Source organism: Artemia sp. Qi Xiang Cuo, chromosome 10 (assembly GCF_049724085.1).
Source record: "Artemia sp. Qi Xiang Cuo chromosome 10, ASM4972408v1, whole genome shotgun sequence".
Classification (NCBI taxonomy): domain Eukaryota; kingdom Metazoa; phylum Arthropoda; class Branchiopoda; order Anostraca; family Artemiidae; genus Artemia; species Artemia sp. Qi Xiang Cuo.
Genome location: NC_142803.1, coordinates 44,367,771 through 44,387,641, shown reverse-complemented (window position 1 = coordinate 44,387,641; position 19,871 = coordinate 44,367,771). Strand labels below are relative to the sequence as shown.

The window sequence follows — 19,871 nt, the reverse complement described above, 5'->3', positions numbered from 1 at the left end:
AGTGAATTACAGCTTTCAATTTCCAATCAAATGAGCTCTCTATGAAGTTTATACCAGCATCCCTTCCATAACAACCATATATGCCCCCAGGGCATAACTAACGACGCCTACCCTCGGACCCTGAGGGGCTGTGTTGACACCAGAGCCTTTGTTATCTGAACTTTGAACTATTTTTAACAAAATGTCTATCTAAAACTTTTCATCTGATGCATTTAGGGCATGGAGGGGGCGGGGGGGGGGGGCTAGTTGCCCTCCAATCTCTTTTGAATCGTGAAAGAGAACTTTCAATTTCCAATCAAATGAACCCTATCCGAAGTTTATACAAGCATCCCTTCCATTAAAACGATATAAACCCCCAGAGCATTACTTACAACGCCTGCCTCCGCGCCATGGGGGGTTGCGTTGACACAGAAGTTTTTCTTATCTGACCTTTGAATTATTTTTAACGAAATGGCTATTTTAAAAATTTTATCTGATAGGCTTGGGGAAAACAGGGTTTGTGGGGGGGGGGGGCTTCGGATATCTTTTTACTCTTAAAAAGTGAACTAGAACTTTCAATTTCCAATCAAATGAGCCCTCTCTTAAGTTTACACGAGCATCCTTTTCATAAGAACCATACACACCACAGGAAAAAACTTACAACGCCTACCCCCCCCTCCGGGGGCCCTGTGGAGTTGTGTTGACACCGTAGTTTTTGTTATCTAATTTTTGAACAATTTTTTAAAAAAAATTGCTATCTCAAAATTTGTAGCGGATGGGTTTGGGGAAAAAAGGGCATGGGGGGACTAGTTGCCTAAAAATCTTTTGACTCTTAAAAAGTGAACTAGAACTTTCAAGTTCCAATCAAATGACCCCTTTATGAAGTTTATACGAGCATCCCTTTCATAAGAACCATACATACCCTTAGGGCATAACTTAGAACGCCTTCTCCCGGCCCTGGGGAGTTGTTTTGACACCAGAGTTTTTCTTATCCGACCTTTGAACTATTTATTTTTTAAGAAAATGTCTATCTCAAAATTTTCATCAGATGGGTTTGGAAAAAGAAGATGTTTGGGGGGGGGCAGTTGCCCTCGGATCTCTTTTGACTATTAAAAAGTAAACTCGAACTTTCAATTTCCAGTTAATTATGCCCTCTCTGAAGTTTATACGAGTATCCCTTTCATAAGAACCATATATGCCACAGGGCATAACTTACAACGCCTGTCCCCGGGTCCTTTGGGGTTATGTCGACACCTGAGTTTTTGTTATCTGACCTTTGAACCATTTGTAACTTAATGGCTATCTCAGAATTTTTATCGGATGCATTTGGAAGAAAAGGGGCGTGGGGGGGGCTAGTGACCCTTCAATCTCTTTTGATTCTCAGAAACTTAAATAAAACTTTCAGCTTAAAATCAACTTAGCCCTCTCTGAATTTTATAAGAGCATTACATCCATTAGAACAATACATTCCCCGCGTGAATACATTACACCGCCGGCCTGTGGGTCCTGGGGGGGGGGCTGTGTGGACCCCAGAGTTTTTGTTATTTGGTCTTTGAACTATTTTAAAAAAAATGGCTATCTCAAAGTTCTTATCAGATGGATTTGAGGAAAAAAGGGCGTGGAGGGGGGGGCTAGGTGCCCTCCAATCTCTTTTGACTCTTAAAAAGATAACTAGAACTTTCATTCCAATCAAATGAGCCCTCTTTGAAGTTTATTCGAGCATCCCTTCCATAAGCTTAAAAAGCCTGCCCCCGGGCCCTTGGGGGGGGGGGGGGTTGTGTCGACACCGGAGTTTTGTGGTATTATCTTTGAACTATTTTTAACAAAAAAACTATCTTAAAATTTTTATCGCACGCATTTGGGAAAAAAGGGCGTGAGGGGCTGGTTACCCTCCAATATCTTTTGACGCTTAAAAAGTGAACTAGAACCTTCCAATCAAATGAGCCTTCTCTGAAATTTATACGATCATTCCTTCCACAAGAACCATATATGCCCTCAGGGCATTACTTGTAACCCTTGCCCTAAAGACCTTGGGAGGGAGGAGTGTCATGCTCAAAAATATAATTTCCAGGACTTTAAACTACGTTGAACAAAATGGCTGTCTCAAAATTTTGATTGGATGTGTTTGGGGAAATGGTGGGCGTGACTATTAAAAAGGGCACTAGCCCTTTGAATTTCCTATTGAATGAACCCTTTTTGAAGTTTTTACGACAAAGCTTTGTATAAAAACCTTATATGCTCCCAGGGAATAACTTACAACCCTCGCCCCGAGGGCTGTGGGTGAGTGTCCTCCTCAAAATTACAATGTCTATCTGGAAATCAACTACGTAGAACAAAATGGCTATCTCAAAATTTTGATTGGATGAGTTTGGGGAAATGGTGGGCGTGACTATTAAAAAGGGCACTAGCCCTTTGAATTTCCAATCGAATGAGCCCTTTTTGAAGTTTTTACGACAAAGCTTTCTATAAAAAGCTTATATGCTCCCAGGGAATAACTTACAACCATCGCCCCGAGGGCTGTGGGTGAGTTTCCTCCTCAAAAATACAATGTCTATCTTGAAATCAACTACGTAGAACAAAATGGCTATCTCAAAATTTTGATTGGATGCGGGTGGGGAAATGGTGGGCATGGAAGAGGCGTTCGTTCCCTTTCAATCAATTTTGACCCTTAAAAAGGGCACTAGAACTCTCGATTTCCAGTCCAATGAGCCCCATTTGAAGTTTTTACGACGACCCCTTCCATATTAAGTGCCTCTGAAAAAAAAAATCATAAAACATTGGAGCCGTGTGGCCTTTGCTATAGGCAACGCTATATCTAGTCCCCGAAGCCGCGCCGCGCCGACATGACGGCGGCAAATGTGTGAGTTGGTATCGGCGGGGGCGCGCTGCCAGACGTGCCAATTTTTTTTTTGGTGGCGCGCCGATTTTTCTGATTAAAAATAATAATAAAAATTCTATTTCTCCAAGCACGTTCAACCTCAACTTGATTTTAGTAAGTATTTTTAAATGGTTGGCTAAAACTATACAAGAACAATATGGCAAAACAGGAATTTGTTGGACCGTGCGGAAAGTGTTTATGTTCACCGTCGATTAGACCAAGTAGAATTCTCATTTTTAGCCACTAGACCCAGGGAGACCTATGTTTTTTAACATCGCATTGTTCCTATAAAATCCCGTGTTCAGTCATTTTCTTCTTGATAATGATTTGGGCTAATGGTTGTATAACTTTCAAAGTTTGAAGTTCAAACATCTCCTGTTCATCAAATACATACGAAAAGGAAGTGAAAAAAAACAAATAACAACATAAAAAACACTGTATACAAGACAGATACCATGGCTTAACAACGCCGAAAATTTTAAATCAGCGGTTACAAGAAGGTTAATTCAGAGATGATACTCTGAACAAGTTTATTGTTGTCAGGGACAAAAGTGAGTTTGTTCACTCTGCTTGGAGCCATTGATCTTTTTGCAGTCACTATCAGTCCTGACGAACGTAACGAACGTAAACTGCCACTCGCGGGATCTGATACTAGCATTGGACCTTGGGGTCCCATAGAATGCCGAAAATGGGCTTCTTTGTATCTGCTGAAATAAGTTGTTTTTATCAAGGAGAACTAACCTGCACCTTTACCATAGGGCCCCTGCGCCCTACACTACAGGGGGAACTAAACTGCACCTTTACCCTTTTTTTTTTATCAACGCGGGATAACCCTCCAAAATTCTTTTCTGAAAGAAGTGGTCAAGTTATGAAGTTTCAAGTCAAAGTTTAAGGCTACTTCAACTTCAATGTGTTCTGCTCACTGTGCAAAAAAAAAAACGTAATTCATTGTTATAGATATATTTCTATACTAACTGTAGCTCTTTTCCAGATAACATCCCGAATTGCCTAATGCTCTTTTACTTACGTATTTTCATCCGAAAAATCAGAAAGAAAAATGAACAGAATTTCAAAGTGGAAGGTAGAATTTTTGTTTTAAGAAAAATTTCTTCTTCTTCTTCCTACGAACAGATATACATGGGGAGCCCAAGATGACAGTATTTATCTTTAAGACACAGATTAGACGGGATAACGGTTGAAGCCCGGAGGTCAATATCGATAAGAAAAAAAGAGAGAGAAAAAAACTGCGACATATTAGTGACGCCGCCACCGATAGAATCAGCGGCGGCGTCAGCGCGCTGATGCAAGTTCGGCGGCGCGCCACCGGTTTTTTTTTCGGTGGCGTCCCGTCTAGCTACAGCTGCCTCTGATAACAGACGAAAAAAATTTCAAGCGATCAAAAGGTAACAAAACATGATTTAGAACCAATCCCTAAGTAATCCCTCTGGGACCATGAGTCGAAAAAAATAAAAAAAATGTCTATAAATGCCTTTTGGGGTGGGAAAGAGTGTTGGTGGATGGATACGGGCCCAAATTCCCGGCTTTAGGCCTTCCAATCTTAGAGAAATGTTTTGCACTGTTCTGATTTTAAGCAAGGTATACCATTTCTACCCTTTGCAAAATGTGTACTTGCTCCTTTTCTTTTTTGTTTGACTTAAAAATTGCAGCATTTTGAACCCAAATTTGTAATCAATAGGCTTAGAAACCCTATAAGAGTCAATGACATATTGGGTCTTGTCACAGTAAGATACTATTCGATGCTTGATTTTTGTGCATAGCCCTCAAACTTTGGCCAGTAAAAGTAGCAAAGTTAATAAGCTGAGCAGCACTGTCACTCTATGAGCAGTGCTGTTTTAAAAATGACCGGATAGGAAACTTTAAAAGCTACAGAACTGTCCGTTATTTCAAGCTTTAAACAGTTTCACTCGGCGAAATGTTGTAAAAAAACTTAATAGACAACCTCAAATTATCAAGTTCAGGAACCGATTTTGGTCGTTTTGTTCTATGACAATCATACAACGAACTTACGGATTTCTAATGATTATTGTTTAGTTCTTAAGTACCTTTCACTAGTAATCTAAGAATGAGCATGAGTCCTAAGATGTAATAGATGCATATATGCGGAATTGGGAGTTTCATAGGAGGCATCCCCTTAAATATGTACTGGAAATGTTTTGATTTTTGGCGTTTGTGTTTCAATATTATCTTCAGTTTTGTGATAACCGATTTGAAGAAGTCTATTTGCTACCTGCAAGAGAAGTCGGTTGTTGAAGAGTACAAGGGCCCAATGACCATATTCAAAATTCAAATCATACAAATTGGAATTCCTTGACTCTGATTTGAACAAAGTTTGAAATGTCCACTATATATGGTACGCTGGCCTTGCAGTTGTTTGTCTTGCGGGACAGGGGTTTGAATCTTGGTATCTCCATTCCTTTGGCTTAAGCTGAGGATCAAGGGTTTGATTCTGCAAGCTCAGTCGCCGTGAGTCTGGAGAGCTTACGGTTAAACGAACTCTTTCGAAAAGTCAGAATTATGGATTCCAGCTGAGGTAGAAACGCATAGTGCTGCTACAAGTATTTGTCAAATATGCACTTAACGTTTTATTCTTATTTTGGACGTCTGTGTTGCATAATTAGCCCCAGGTCTATAATCAGCAAGCTCGAAACCCTGAAATAAATTTCTTCGACAACTTGTTAGAGTAAGAGGTCTGGGGAAGCCCGTGGGCCTTGAATTATGCAAAAGGAAAATTTTATGGGTCTGCTATCAACAGAATGTAACATGTCTACACCTCTATGAAGATGTATCAATATAGGCCTAATCTCTTTATAGGTTGTTTGTATTCATTGGGACCCTTACCTCTAGAGCTACTCATCGGACTTGATGGCTCATTTTTTCGATCTTTTGACAATTATGATCAAAATGACCGAGCTGAAATTTTGGTCCACTGGTATTGGTAGGGCCACTGTGGCGCATGGTCGTTAAAGAAACAACATGCTGGTCTCCCATCAGTCTCTTTAAAGGACACTTTAACTATTAATATACGGTCAAATGAGTCCTCCCTCAAGTTGCTTTGACCATCTGCTCTAGACGACGTGGCAAAAAAAGAATGCATAACAGAGAATTATTGTTACAAAGCTCTAACTTGTTATTTTTATCACACGTGTGATCAAATATTGCCCGTCCCATAGCTTGTTGAACTTAAAATTCCAATTAAAAAAAGTGTGAATTCTTGTGTTTATTCCAGATAGTTAAGTTCTAGGAATATTTGGGTAGATCTTTGGGAGGAAATTTTCAAGGACTCCCCCCCTCTCGATGAAATTCGGGCATGTTTACATATTTATTTAACCGCGTATTTAACTTACAAGCTATGAAGAGGCAAATAGGATGGATTAGTCACAGAGCCAAACTTGCCTGTGTGACATAGCAGAAAGTTGCTGTAAACATGTAAAAAAGAAGTTAAACTGCATTCCTCCTTAACTTGCTATTCATATTCAGGACTAACTTCTACCGTGTTTGCAAGTTTCTATCTTTAATGAAATCATTGATTAAGATTGAAGGTTTTCAACACAAAACATTTTTCTGTGATTCTGTCTGCTAGTATTGGAGCGACCGGCGTGAGACGGGGGTAGCTATAGAAAAATTTTCAGGAACGTACCGTACCGCCTTTTTCTTTTGTAAACCTTGTTTTTTTTTGTTAAACTTGTTTTTTTTTCTTATCATACCGCCTTTTTCTTTATTTGTCCTACTGACTGTAGGCTATTCGTTCATGATGAATATAGGCCTAAATGTCAACTGCACTACTCATCCTTGACTGAAGAATAAAGTATATATATATATATATATATATATATATATATATATATATATATATATATATATATATATATATACATACATATATATACATATACATATATATATATATATATATATATATATATATATATATATATATATATATATATATATATATATATATATATATAATATATATATATATATATATATATATATATATATATATATATATATATATATATATATATATATATATATATATATATATATATATATATATATATATATCGGAAAACACACTTCGGTACTCCTATATTATTCCGAACACATTCGAGATGTTTACTGAATGTAGGATCTATGAAAACCGGTTTCATAGCCACAAAGACAAACAACGGGTGACATAATGCATTGGGCTTTAATAGTTTGGGCTATATTTGCACATTAGGGTGGGAGGTGTTGATAAGGCTAGGTTAAATTAGGTTACTTTACCACCACACCCCCTAATGTGCAAATATATAGCTCAAATTATATTATTATATAAACCAAAGTATTATATTTTCATCATATTTTGTTATATTTCTTTAGCATTCACCTAATTTCACTTTTCGAGTGTTTTCCGACTAATTATAGGAGTACCCACACTTCAAACTCTTCATCCATGCTCATTCATTTAATTTCGCCAATTCTTAGTATGTTGGTGAGTGCGAGGGTGAGTGCCATACCATTGTGCCTTACCTCAGATTGTATTATCAATCGTTGAACATGAACTTGTGCATAATCGTTAAAATCATGACTGTTGGCGTTCAATTGTGGGACATTATTGATGCTAGAATTTCAAATAGTTTATGTGCCTTACTGAACATGCAAAAAAGGTCCCGTATTGATTAGAATATTAACGAGACAAATAAAATGAGGAAGCACATAAAAAGGTCAGTAATATTATATTCTAATAGCTTTTTGAACCTGCGTGGCCCACAAGTAACCAGTCTAGGGAGAAATTTACCCCCTGCCCCCGGACTGGTTGTCCCTGAGGGGTTACTGCGTGTTCCAGTTATAAAAGGGTTAAAATTTGCCTAGGAATTTAAGTTTTGTACCATATCTTAAATTCTTTCCTGGAGTAAAACTAGAAAGTTTCTTAGAACGCTAATGCTCATTCAAATTTGTTGGCAGACACAATAAATTCCATTCGAAACATTGGAGTTTTTGTAACATGGTTCAGAGTCTTTCCACTTTTCTCTTGAAAGTGTGAGCAGGTTGGCGAGGGAGGATTCCTTGAACATTTTCATGTACACCTTGAGGCGTAGAGGGGACTGAGTCGGGATACGTAACCCTTAACCCCTTGTTAGGCCATTGAGCCCCCCTAACTTCCCTACTCGGAAGACATTGAGCACTTGCTATCTTCATTTATAAAATGCAATGATTCGCATTTTCATTTTGAAAGGCCAAGATTCGGTAATTCGTTTTTATTGTTAAACAACATTCTAAAGGGTGCCACAGTATTCGGAGCAATGTGGCGATTCAGACAAAGTCCTTGTTTTGCGCAAAATACTTGGTCTCCCTTCAGTTAATATTTTCTATAAAAAAAATGCCCACCGAGGGAGAGCCTCTTGGGTATTAAAGACCCCCCTCTTTGTTTCCGTTTCTTCAACAGAAGTTCATGTCCGACCCAATTTATATGGATTTTCCGCTTTTCAGCAAAGGTTTCTCAAATAGCCTACATGCACTAAGACGGAGGACAGTGGCAAATCCAAATTAGGGGCGAGGGGGGCGCCCCCCCCTAACGTAGTCTAAAGTAGTTTAATTTACTTAATTAACAGAAGTTGCGTTAAATAAACTTGCTCCTTACGCAAGTTTATCAGATTAACCTATTTTTACCCCTCCCCTAAAAAAAATCCTGGATCCGCCCCTGAAGGAGGAAATAGTCTATCAGGAGTAATACTCTGTAGATTTGTTTATATTAATTAAATAAATAATACAAGTTTTTTTAAACTGAAAGTAAGAATTCAAACTTAAAACGAACGGAAATTGTTCCGTATATGAAAGGGGCTGTCCCCTCCTCAACACCCTGCTCTTCACGCTAAAGTTTTTATTTCTTGAAAAAGTAGAGTCGTGACAAAGAGTCAAACTTACGTGTGAAGAGCGAGGTGTTGAGGAGGGGACAGTCCTTTTCATATACGAAATAATTTCTGTTCCTTTTAATTTTTAATGTCGGGCCTTAATTTCAGCTAAAAAAAATTTTTTTATTTAATTTCCGATCATTTTTCAAATAATACGAAAAATATGTGACTATTCGGTAAACTTTTTTTTTTACAACTGTTTGATAAAAATTGTAATTACTTTATGTTAAAATTCAGTGTCATAGTATCAGTGTCATATTCAGTGTCTTCACTTTTTTTATACTAAAATTACACACGATTACAATGAAACCCGTTGTGTAGTAAAGGCAAGTGTACTAATTATGCATTTTAGCAGTTGGCTCCCGATCTACCTTCATTGGAAGAAAGGTCCTATATTCTTGCCATCATTACATCTATCTGAAGGGGCAGTCGAATCTCAATCAACTTTGGAGAAATAATGGCTAATATCCTACTTTTGACGTTTTAGGGTCGAGTCGAAATCCGACCCTAACTCCTTGAGAAATTGAGGGCATAAGTTCTTGTAATCAGAACCTCTAGGATAGAACGGATGCTGGACTCGAACAAGACGTCTCTGAAAGTGAGGAGTAAATTCTATTTCCTGTTTTTTAGGGATGCATACCTGATTTGTCTCACATGACGGGAATGTACGATTTCCTAAATTCTAGCTGCCAGAAAATCTACCACAAACCATTGATGATGCTCATTACGCTTTTTCGTAACCCAGTCCGGATTTGACTACTGTGGTTTAGTAGCAAGGGGCCTGAATTCTTGTCGTCAGTAAAACTGTCAAAAGGGTACAATGAATCCCATCAAACGCCGATCGGAATTAAGAGCTAGACTCGTAGTTGTGTCTTTGTAGGGACTTCACTTATGTCACCTCTGTTGGGAGGGGAATAGGGTTTTCACATGTGTTCTTCATCCGCCTAAACTGTATTTTAATTAAAAAAGGCACTGGAACTTTTAATTGCCGTTTGAATGAGCCCTTTTGTGAACTTCTAGGACCAAGGGGTCGATACGATCACCTCTGAAAAAAACAACAACAAATAAACACGCATCCGTTATCTTTCTTCTGGCAAAAAATACCAAATTCCACATTTTTGCAGATAAGAGCAGATAGGAACCTCTACAGTAAGATTCTCTGATACGCTGAATCTGATGCTGTGATTTTTATTAAGATTCTATGACTTTTATGGGGTGTTTTCCCTTTTTTTCGAAAATAGGGCAACTTTTCTCTCGCTCGTAACTTTTGACGGGTATGACTAAACTTTATGAGGCTTATATATTTAAAATGAGCATACAAATTCGATTCTTTTGATGTATATATTCCATATTCATTTGATCTTATCCATCTGAGTTAAATTTGCAAAGGCCTTAATTGTGTCTTCAGATCCTTAAAGTTTGAGCTGACAGCTTATTATCTTGCTTCTTAAAGCCTTATGAGTTTTTGCGTCGTATTTGTTTGTTTTTTTTTGTATCTTTGGGGGGTTAAGATATGTCTTTATTTCTGCAAATCAGTGTTTTACAGACAGTCCATAGCTGCGGGTAATCGTTCAGGGCCGTCAGATAAGGTAATCGACGCGTTGTAGCGACCACACTCAAGAAGTGAATTTAGATTAATCATGCTTATATATACCAAAATATAATGAAAATATAATACTTTAGTAACAAAATTATGGAAAAAAACAACAAAGAATTATGGAAAGCAGGCTGCCCAGAACGCGTTACATTAAATACCTAACCACCTATATATATTATATATTAATTAAAGTATACATGCATAGTACTTTATCTCGCTCGAGCTAAGCTGATTATCTCCAAGTGAACACAAAAAACTGGTTTCATTACAGATCAAGGACAAAGTGTGGTCGCTATAACACGTAAGCACCGAAACTTTGCGGATGTAAGGAATCTCCGGAAAACATTTTGTTTCATAGCTCTTAAGCACGTTTCAAGGAAAAAATAATTCAATAATCCCTTCCATGCCTCATCAAATAATCTGCAAGTCTACATTCTGAGAAAGAATGAGCAACCCCTAAACGCTTGGAGGCATGACACAACCAATAATTCGAGAGGAGTCAGGGTTTTCTACGCTAATTTATTTTGAGTCTGTTTCAGTGTCTCGTACTTCCGCCAAAAGTACGTCTGAAATTCTTCCACCAGAAAATTTTTGGGCTGGCATGATGACATACGAAATACGTTCCACAGACATCAAGCAAATTCCTTTGCTTAAGGAACTTGTTCTTCTTCCCCTTATCTTTTAGGGGACAATTGTTGGGATTATTTTTGGGTACTTATGTATTAAACGTACTCTTCTATATAATGCAGTGAAACCAGTCACGAAAAACCCGCTAAAGACGGGTTAATTCAAGAGACCGCTATAAAGTCATGCAATGCAAAGCATGGTTTTCATTGCGTTTACGATATTCAAACTGTTGTTTTTTGGGGTTTAGGAGGGGGGGGAGAAGGTACCTAGGTTAGGTTACGTGTTTAATATATGGTATGCCTAACCCGAATTTTTTGTTTATTTTTTTCAAACAAAACTGTTAAGCTCATGCGAGAGAACATATGTGGTTTCGTGTTTGTGCAGAAAACGTCTTTTGTTAAAGGTGTAAAGTAGGAAATAGACGTAAAAAATACAACGTGTAATTTTATGTATCGGCTTTGTTTTAGTATATGTGTGTTTAATTATTTAATGCTATTTTTGATATAGAGGTGCTGAAAATTGTTTTCTACGTGACAATGACAAATTTCCCTACCTCATATAAAATAAATTTTATATTTCAATGAATCTAAGATGTACTAGAGAAGCTTTTCCCGCTTTCTAAGGGATTTGTAAAAAAAAGCATGAAATACCCTTTAGTTTTTGGTTCTGGGCCGATCAAAGGAGAAGGAGGCAAGGGGAACCTCCCGATTCCCTTTGAAACCTTTCCCACTTTCTAAGTGATGTGTAGAAAAAGCAGGAAATACACCCTTTCATTTTTGGTTCTGGGTTTTTCAGCTGAAAGTAAGGAACAACATTAAAACTTAAAACGTATATGAGGGGTTGTCTCCTCCCTTAATACCTCCTTCTTTACGCTAATTTTGTTTTAGAACTTTTAAAGAAGCTTATTATTCTAAAAGTTATTCTTGCCTCCTCTATTAAAGGAGGAGGAGGCAAGAAACTCAATATGCCGTGGCCGGGGGCTGTGGTCAGCCCCTGGGGCTGGAGTAGTATGAGGGGGTTGTTAGTACTTTACATACAATTTTTCGGGGAGGAAGAATTTCCCGATTCCCCTATAAGTTTTAGCTGTGCATCTATGTAGGATGCTCGACCAATGTGTGACGTATTTCTCTAATCACGGGGCTTAATGCCTTTCTTTGTGTAAGTGGTTAAAGATGCTGAACCTAATTGAATTTGAAATTTATTCCCTATGGCGTGGCTTTAACTGATCAAACTCCTTTACTTTTGACTCATTCATTTTATCAAAAAGCAAACCTAGTTGCTTACTGGAGCTTTAAAAAGACAGTTTGTTGAAAATTCAAAAATGAGATATTCAGAAAATATTGTAGCCGAAAAGTGAGTTTTCTTAAATTCGATCTGTAGTATAGTATTATAGGGAGTAAACGTAATGGAGGTTTTGAGAGGGCCAGGAACAAGGAGTAAAAAATGTATACTTTAAATGGAATTTGATATTTTTTGTGTAATTTAAAGGTTGTCTTTATTCCCAATTTAAGAAAAATAAGTTTTTTTTTCAACTGAAAGTAAGGAGCAACATTAAAACTTAAAACAAATAGGAATTATTCCGTATATGAGGGGTTGCCTCCTTTTCAATACCTCCCTCTTTTCGCTAATTTTGTTTTTGAACTTTCAAAGAAGCTTATTATTCTAATAGTTATTCTTAAATAATTTGAAAAAAGATTCAAACTTTAGCGTAAAGAGTGGCGTACTGAGGAGGGGGAAAACTCCTCATATACGTAATAATTTCTGTTCGTTTTAAGTTTTATTATTGCTCCATACTTTCAGTTGAAAAACTTATTTTTTTAAAATTTAATTTCTGATCGTTTTTTAAATAATGCTGAGAAATACCCCCTCACCTCTTTGGAAAATTCCCTTCCCCTGTGAAAAATTCCTTCGTGGAATGATCCTCCCACTTAATCTCTCCATCAAAAATACCCCACCCCCGGAAAATATATATACTTCCCATTAACCAATATTATATACAATGCTATATTTAAACAATGGACAAAGTTCATAGCTTGCAGCCCTTCCCCGATGACTGGGGGTTCAACTCATCCTCAAAAACATAGTTACTAGGTCTTTCTACTATGCTCTACTAAGTGCCAAATTCTACATTTTTGTGTATAGGAGCTTGAAACCTCTACAGTAGAGTTCCCCGATATGCCGAATCTGATGTTAATTTTCATTAAGATCATCACTTGATGTTTTTGGGGTTTCTCCCTCCAAATGTTGTCAGGCTCGTGCCATTGATGGGTAACATTAAACACGATAAATTTTATATATTTTAATAAGCATCAAAATTCAACTCTTGATGCATCTATTGTTATCAAGATTGTTTCTAGGAGTTTCGGTTACTATTAAGCCGCATCTCTCCTTACGTACAGTTCGTTACCACGAGCTGTTTGATAATTTTCCGCATGTGTGCCTGCTTTGGTCTAGGCTTGTCTAGCGTTAAATATCTGGCAATAATGGGTTCAACATGGACTATTTTGTAATCTCGGTAAGATCGACAAATGTATAATCTGCAAGGGCTGCCGGCACCTCCTTCTTGGGTTTGTAGAGGTCATCTTCAAATTTCGAAGTACAGTCACAAACAATCTATATGTATTTGGATGCGAAACGAAAAAAGAAGCAGAGTTTGTATTTTTAGAGATTTTTGTAAAATGTCCCAAACAAAATTTACATGCATTTGAAAGGTACAAGCAGGTTTGAAAGGCCAGAACTGCTAAAATGGCCTAAATCTGTTACAAGTTTCAACTGCTTATCACTTGTCTATTGCGCTTCCAAAGAAAGGGCAATACTTAAGGACTAGGGACTATATGAAGGATTAGGGACTAAAAAAATCCTGAAAATTTCTTTAAACAATAATAAACACTAACTTATATCGTTTATACTAACTTAAACACTAAGGTCCACTCAGAAAAAAGCTGCTTCAATAGGCTTCTTTGTCAATCGCATCAATGAACAACTTTAGCTGCCATTTCGTTCAGACAGGATCTTTCACCGTCCAATTTACAGTCTTGATTAGTTTCTAAAATGCTTTTTGCTTGACATCCCCCCTTAACAGATAAATATTTATCCTGCTTTATATGTTCCATTATATTTTAAAATAGCGCTGATCCCTCTTGAATAGTGTTCTCCGTTCTAAAATGTTAGCGTTCGCTTTTCGCTATTGTACAGTATTAAATAAAAAAGTTTTTCAACTGTAAGTAAGGAGCAACATTAAAACTTAAAACGAACAGAAACCATTACGTATATGAGGAGGTTGCCCCCTCCTCAACACCTCGCTCTTTTACTCTAAAGTTTGAATTTTGTCCCAGTTCTTTAATAACGACTCTTGAAACACAATGGTCGTTTAATTAGAACAATAAAAAACTTTTTAAAAAGTACTTAAAACTTTAGCGTGAAGAGTGAGGTGTTGAAGAGGAGCATCCCACCCCCCTTATATACGCAAAAACAACAACTAAAAAACTTAAAAAAAAACATTTTTTTGAACTGAAAGCAAGGATCATCATTAAAACTTAAAATGAACAGAAATTACTGTTCCTTAAATTAGAACAAAAAGGAGGTTTTTTAAAAGTACTTAAAAACCTTAGCGTGAAGAGCAAGGTGTTGAGGAGGGGGCAATCACCTTAAATTTTCTAAAATTTTAAACGTGGTGAACATTTTAAATAGTTAGATATTAATAGGTTGCCCACTGAAAATGTGCACCACGTTTGGATTTTTAGGAAATTTTTACAAGTTTGAGTAAAAGAGTTCACAACATTCAAAGTATTCAGAAAATTTTGATGTATGCGTATAAAAAGTATTCTTTAGAAACGAAAAATTTATTTTCCCCTCTTTAGTCTATTTGTAAAAAGTGGTTTTTCTAAAAAAAATTTTGCATAAAGCATTTTTTATCTACCAAATGATTAGTAGATAAAAGCTGAACAAAATGCCTATTTATGCGGTTTGTAGGAAAGGGGGAGTTCGAGGCTTTGATTTTCATCCTATGACTTTGATTTCAATGAGATTTAACATGTCCAACTTTTAAATTAAAATACATTTATGATGCTTATGTTTTATATGGGTTTTTGCATAACTGTTACCCTTGTCCTTTGAACTGCAAGGATAATGTCACCACCGGAGTTATATTTTTTGGGCGTTCCGATCGCTTTGATTAAAATACTCCCTTGAAAACAATCCAATGCAGTTTGGGATCAAAAGGGTAGGCTGCATTGATGGAGCGTCCGGGTGGTTTCCGATAGTTTTTACCTTAAAAAATGCACCTGAACTTTTAATTTGTGATAAAATGCAGTCTGCCCCAAGTTTCTACGACCACCCGTCCTTGGGTGGCCAGGGAGGCCATAGTAATATTTAGTATCACCCATGTCGCTCGATTCTGAGTCAAAGCCAAAGAATTTTTGCCACATTTTGCATTAGAAGCTGCCTAAATGTGATCGTGATAATGCCTATGTAAATTTAGTCTTGTCGAAACTCAGTTTGGGTCCAATACAGTGTCCACTTATTGAGTTGAGGATAATTTCGATTTGAAAACTATAATCTGAAATAACCGTCTATACGCTTGATTCCGCGATACAATTAGCTAATGCGTTAAGGTTAGAACATGTTGCACATATGAATGTGTGCTCAGTCGTCATTTATGTTTTTTTTTCTGAGAGCGACGCGATCATTAGAGACCCCCCTTTTTTGGGGGGGGGGTACTTATTTAAGAGTCATGTGTCTCATATTATTGTTTTATTTTTTGTCCGACTACTTCGTACATAGGGGTAGTCGTAGAAAACTAGGAGAGGGCTCATTCGATTGGAAATTGAAAGCTCTAGTTCCCTTTTCAAGATTCACAAGTGGTCTGATTAAAGTAAGATGCAATTTTTCACAAAAAACTGTACTTTTTGACAGCACGGAAATGATTTATAAATGATCAGTGACCCGAAACTATTCATGGATCACTTGAACTTGTGACAAAGAAAAAGCAGGCAAGTCTTTTACTTGTGTTACACATTTAGTATGATTTAGCACACATGTATTTGGAAAAAATATATATATATATAAATATAGGAAACTTTAGAAGTCGTAAAAACACGACTGATCACCGGGTACACGTAACAAAAACAGGAACAAACACCAGGAACGAAGGATCAAAGACTGGAGCAAAAATGGGAAAAAAAACATAGGAGCACGAGAACGAAGCTACACAAGGGAAGGAGCACAGGAACACAAACAGAAAAACATACAGGAACATATGAAGGGGCAAAGGAACACAGGCAGGAATGCAGCAACAAAGGCAGGCACTAACACAGGACTGAACAATGAAAAGAACACTGGGACGATGGAACACAGTGGCGAGCACAAGAATGAGCACATGCCAAAATACAGGAATTTATATGGGAACGGACATAGCAACAAATAAATTAGGAGATGCACAATCACACAGCTCGTCGATTGGAAATTAATCGGTGCTAGAAATCACATTTTCAATACAAGCATACTTGATGAAGGGACGCTTTCTATGATCCTGGTTTATAACTCGACTTTTGACGTCAAGCAAACTTTGAGGGCCATATTATCAGACATTGCTGTGCTTGTGGATTTTGTTTGACATTTTTTCTTTATGATTAAAACATTCTATTACTACTTCTAGTGGATGTAGAACAGTTTGGTAACCAAGTATTGTTCTTTGAAATTACCTAATTTTGCCTCCAGTGTTACGAATTCTAACCAACTTAACTTTTTAAGGGCTGTGCAGAAACTAAACGGAGTTGAATTTGAGGGTAACAGTCTGAAAGTTGAAATGATGGAAAGGAGAGGTAGTGGTCGTGGACGTGGAGGTAGAAATGGGCAGCAAGGACTTTCATACTTGCAAGGAGGTCCTGGAACTTCGAAACAACCCGATTTTCCCCTTAGAATCCTAGTTTTGAGTGAAATGGTGGGGGCCATAATTGGACGCCAAGGAGGTACCATCCGACAAATCACACAACAAACAAGGGCTCGGTAAGTTCTTTATGATTATAATCATATATACTATTTTTCTATCTTATTTAAACTCCTAACGACAAAAATGAAAGATTTCTAATAATCTACATTTTATGGCCGAGACAATCTTTTTGGAAAATAGATACATTATGCCAATTATTGTCTGCCTAAAGGTCCACTCAGAAAAAGTCTGCTTGAATAGGCTTCTTCGTCAATCGCATCAATGAGCAACTTCAGCTGCCATTTCGTTCACACACACAGGATCTTTCACCGTCCAATTTACAGCCATGATTAGTTTCTAAAATGTCAATGATCTTCCGTGGTTGTTGCTTCGCAGAATTTCCCACTTTGCCGATGGAAGTTCAATTCTTTTTCAACTCTGCTAATTAGTTAGCAAACTTACTATAATCGCTGAAATTTTGCTGCTAAATTCATATGACTAGGTAATATTGGCCACGTGTAAGCCTATTATGGGAGTACTAGTATTTTGCGCAAGTTGTATGTATTTGTGAACCTAAATTATTACAGAAGGCAGCTTGTTTTGTCTATCAGAAGAATTAGATGCCCGAACATTTTCTTGCCGCAATTAACAAAAAAAGGCCCAATTTCTCCTGATCAAAGTAAAGAACGAAATCGAAACTTGAACATTAAGTATTACTTTTCAGCCGGTGAAACATAGATCTATATAACAAGCTAAAACTTGTTCCATACGATCAAAACAACTTAAAAACTTTTTCGCATGCTGACCAATGGTCTGTGGTGTGCAGGTGCCGATCTCCTGATTCAATGCCTTCGGCCGGGAATGCAGTGCGATGGTTGGAACTAAATCATCCAAAACTTCTCGTGTTTTCCCCCCAGATGTCTCCAGGTACCCATTTAGTGCTGAGTCGACTCTGGATGAGCTTACAGTCACACCATTGACCCCCGTTCCAAACCAAATAACCATTGACACCAGGAGTCGAACCCTTGACCCCAGGATTTCAAGTCCGCAAAAGATACATCAGTGCTACCCATGCAAAAATGTTATTTTTCTTGTTGTTTCAAAGCGGGTGATAGTAAACTTCGAAATCTTGGGGGATGACAAATTCAGTGGTGCACTTTTTATTGCCATTCGACGTCACGTGGGAGGAATTTCCGGTTCTTTTCCGAAGTTATCAAAAATTATTTCCGCTGGGGAATTTTCTCCACTAGAAAGTCTCGTTGAAAACGTATTTCTTAAATTTTGTTTACCATCCTCCGTGGTTTGCTCCTTTACCAGTTCCACCCTGTATCATGGGTACAGATACTGCTGCATCCATGACTAGCACTTCATATATCTTATTTATCTGTTATGATATCTCATTTGTATCCAAAATTGGGCAGTTGAGGTTTACTTGAATTGGTCAATTCCGCGACTAAACTTGTCATTTTCAAGAAAATACAATCCGGTTACGATGATTTTTTATTCAATAGAAAACAAATTAAGTTATAAAATGGTAAAAAAAAAATCATGCCGTAATATACATGCCCTACTCAGATTAGTCCCTAGAATATGCACTCCAAACTTTGTAAAGCTTTGGTGTAAAGAGAATGAGATCGTGATGATTGGATACTTTTGAATTTTGTGTGCTTCAGCATCTAGGGTAATATCTGCTTATCTAAGTTTTAACGTCGCTCTTGCTTCGTATGATTTTATCGCTGATTTTTGCTCTTTACTTTATACGACAACAAGAAACGAATCTAGTAAAGGACGAACCGTGGTCTATAGTAACCAAATTTCCTAAAACACGTTTTGGACGATACTGCCTAGTGATAAAATCTTCGAACTTGACACTAATTTAGAAATAGTTATCTTTATTCAGATTCAAATAAACTAGTTTGCAATTATCAGCAAAAAAATTGATTAGCCTTTTGATATTTTTTTTCTTTTTGTATGGTGGATGTTATGACAAGTACATTTCTCAAATTACAAATCATTTTTTTTTTCTGCACAAATCCCCCTCTGGTCTTTAGAAGTTTTTACGGGGGGGGGGGGTAACCGCCCTTAAGTATTTAATTAAGATATGGATTTAATCATAATTTTCGGTGAGCAGTAGTTTTTGCAATGATTTTTCGTAATGTTTTTGTAATAGTTTGTAAAGGGAATGAGAAGGGGGATTTCTGTAGGTTACATACGACTACGAATTACAAATACGAATACACACGCATTTAAAGTCTACGTAATTTTTGGTCTTCTCTAGGATTGAAGCCGTCGTGGCCCCATACTATAGAAACCTTTGAATCTGCATATCTAAATCTACGATTTAATTAAACACAATCTTTTATGCAATATTTTGTTGTAAATGTTCATCTGCTTAAATAAATGCATTGTGAGATTATTTATAAAAAGAGTTTGGTTTTATTGTCTTACAAAAAAGGACATTGCGAATCAATACACCCAGATTTGTTCCTTAATTTTTTGTCTTAATTGAAGTTCCCTTGGACCTGAAAATTCAAAGGCGATCAGCATAAAATACAACGAATGTGTTACGTTAAGAATGAGCATAACCACCCAGTAATGGAAACTGATGTGCTCAGGACCATTAGACTACAAAACATTGTACATGGCCAGTTGCATTCATAATCAATTACCAATAATAAATAATTGGCTCGATATCATTAGAGTACAAAAATATCTACCCATTGTATATTAGGATCCATATCAAAACTTTATCTTAAAAATTTACTGTTTCTCACTGAGGTCCCAGAGGTGGTTTTAAGGGGAGGGGTAGAGGGGGCACTTGCCCCGGGCGCAGAAATTTTAGGAGTGCGAAATTTCAAATAAATAGATTAACGGTTGTAAACATTTTTTAATTTTTGAAATTTTATTTTATTAAAATAATGTAGAGGACGTAGTTAATAAATA

General features: G+C 37.1%; 1 protein-coding gene across 1 annotated transcript in view; it reads left to right on the top strand.

Moving 5' to 3' along the window:
• The window catches only part of Imp (IGF-II mRNA-binding protein), a 173,503-nt gene that overhangs the window by 102,669 nt on the left and 50,963 nt on the right, over nt 1-19,871 (top strand). The window contains exon 4 of the mRNA XM_089095443.1: nt 16,751-17,005. Coding sequence (XP_088951569.1) covers nt 16,751-17,005 — 255 coding nt within the window. The remainder of the gene's footprint in view (nt 1-16,750; nt 17,006-19,871) is intronic.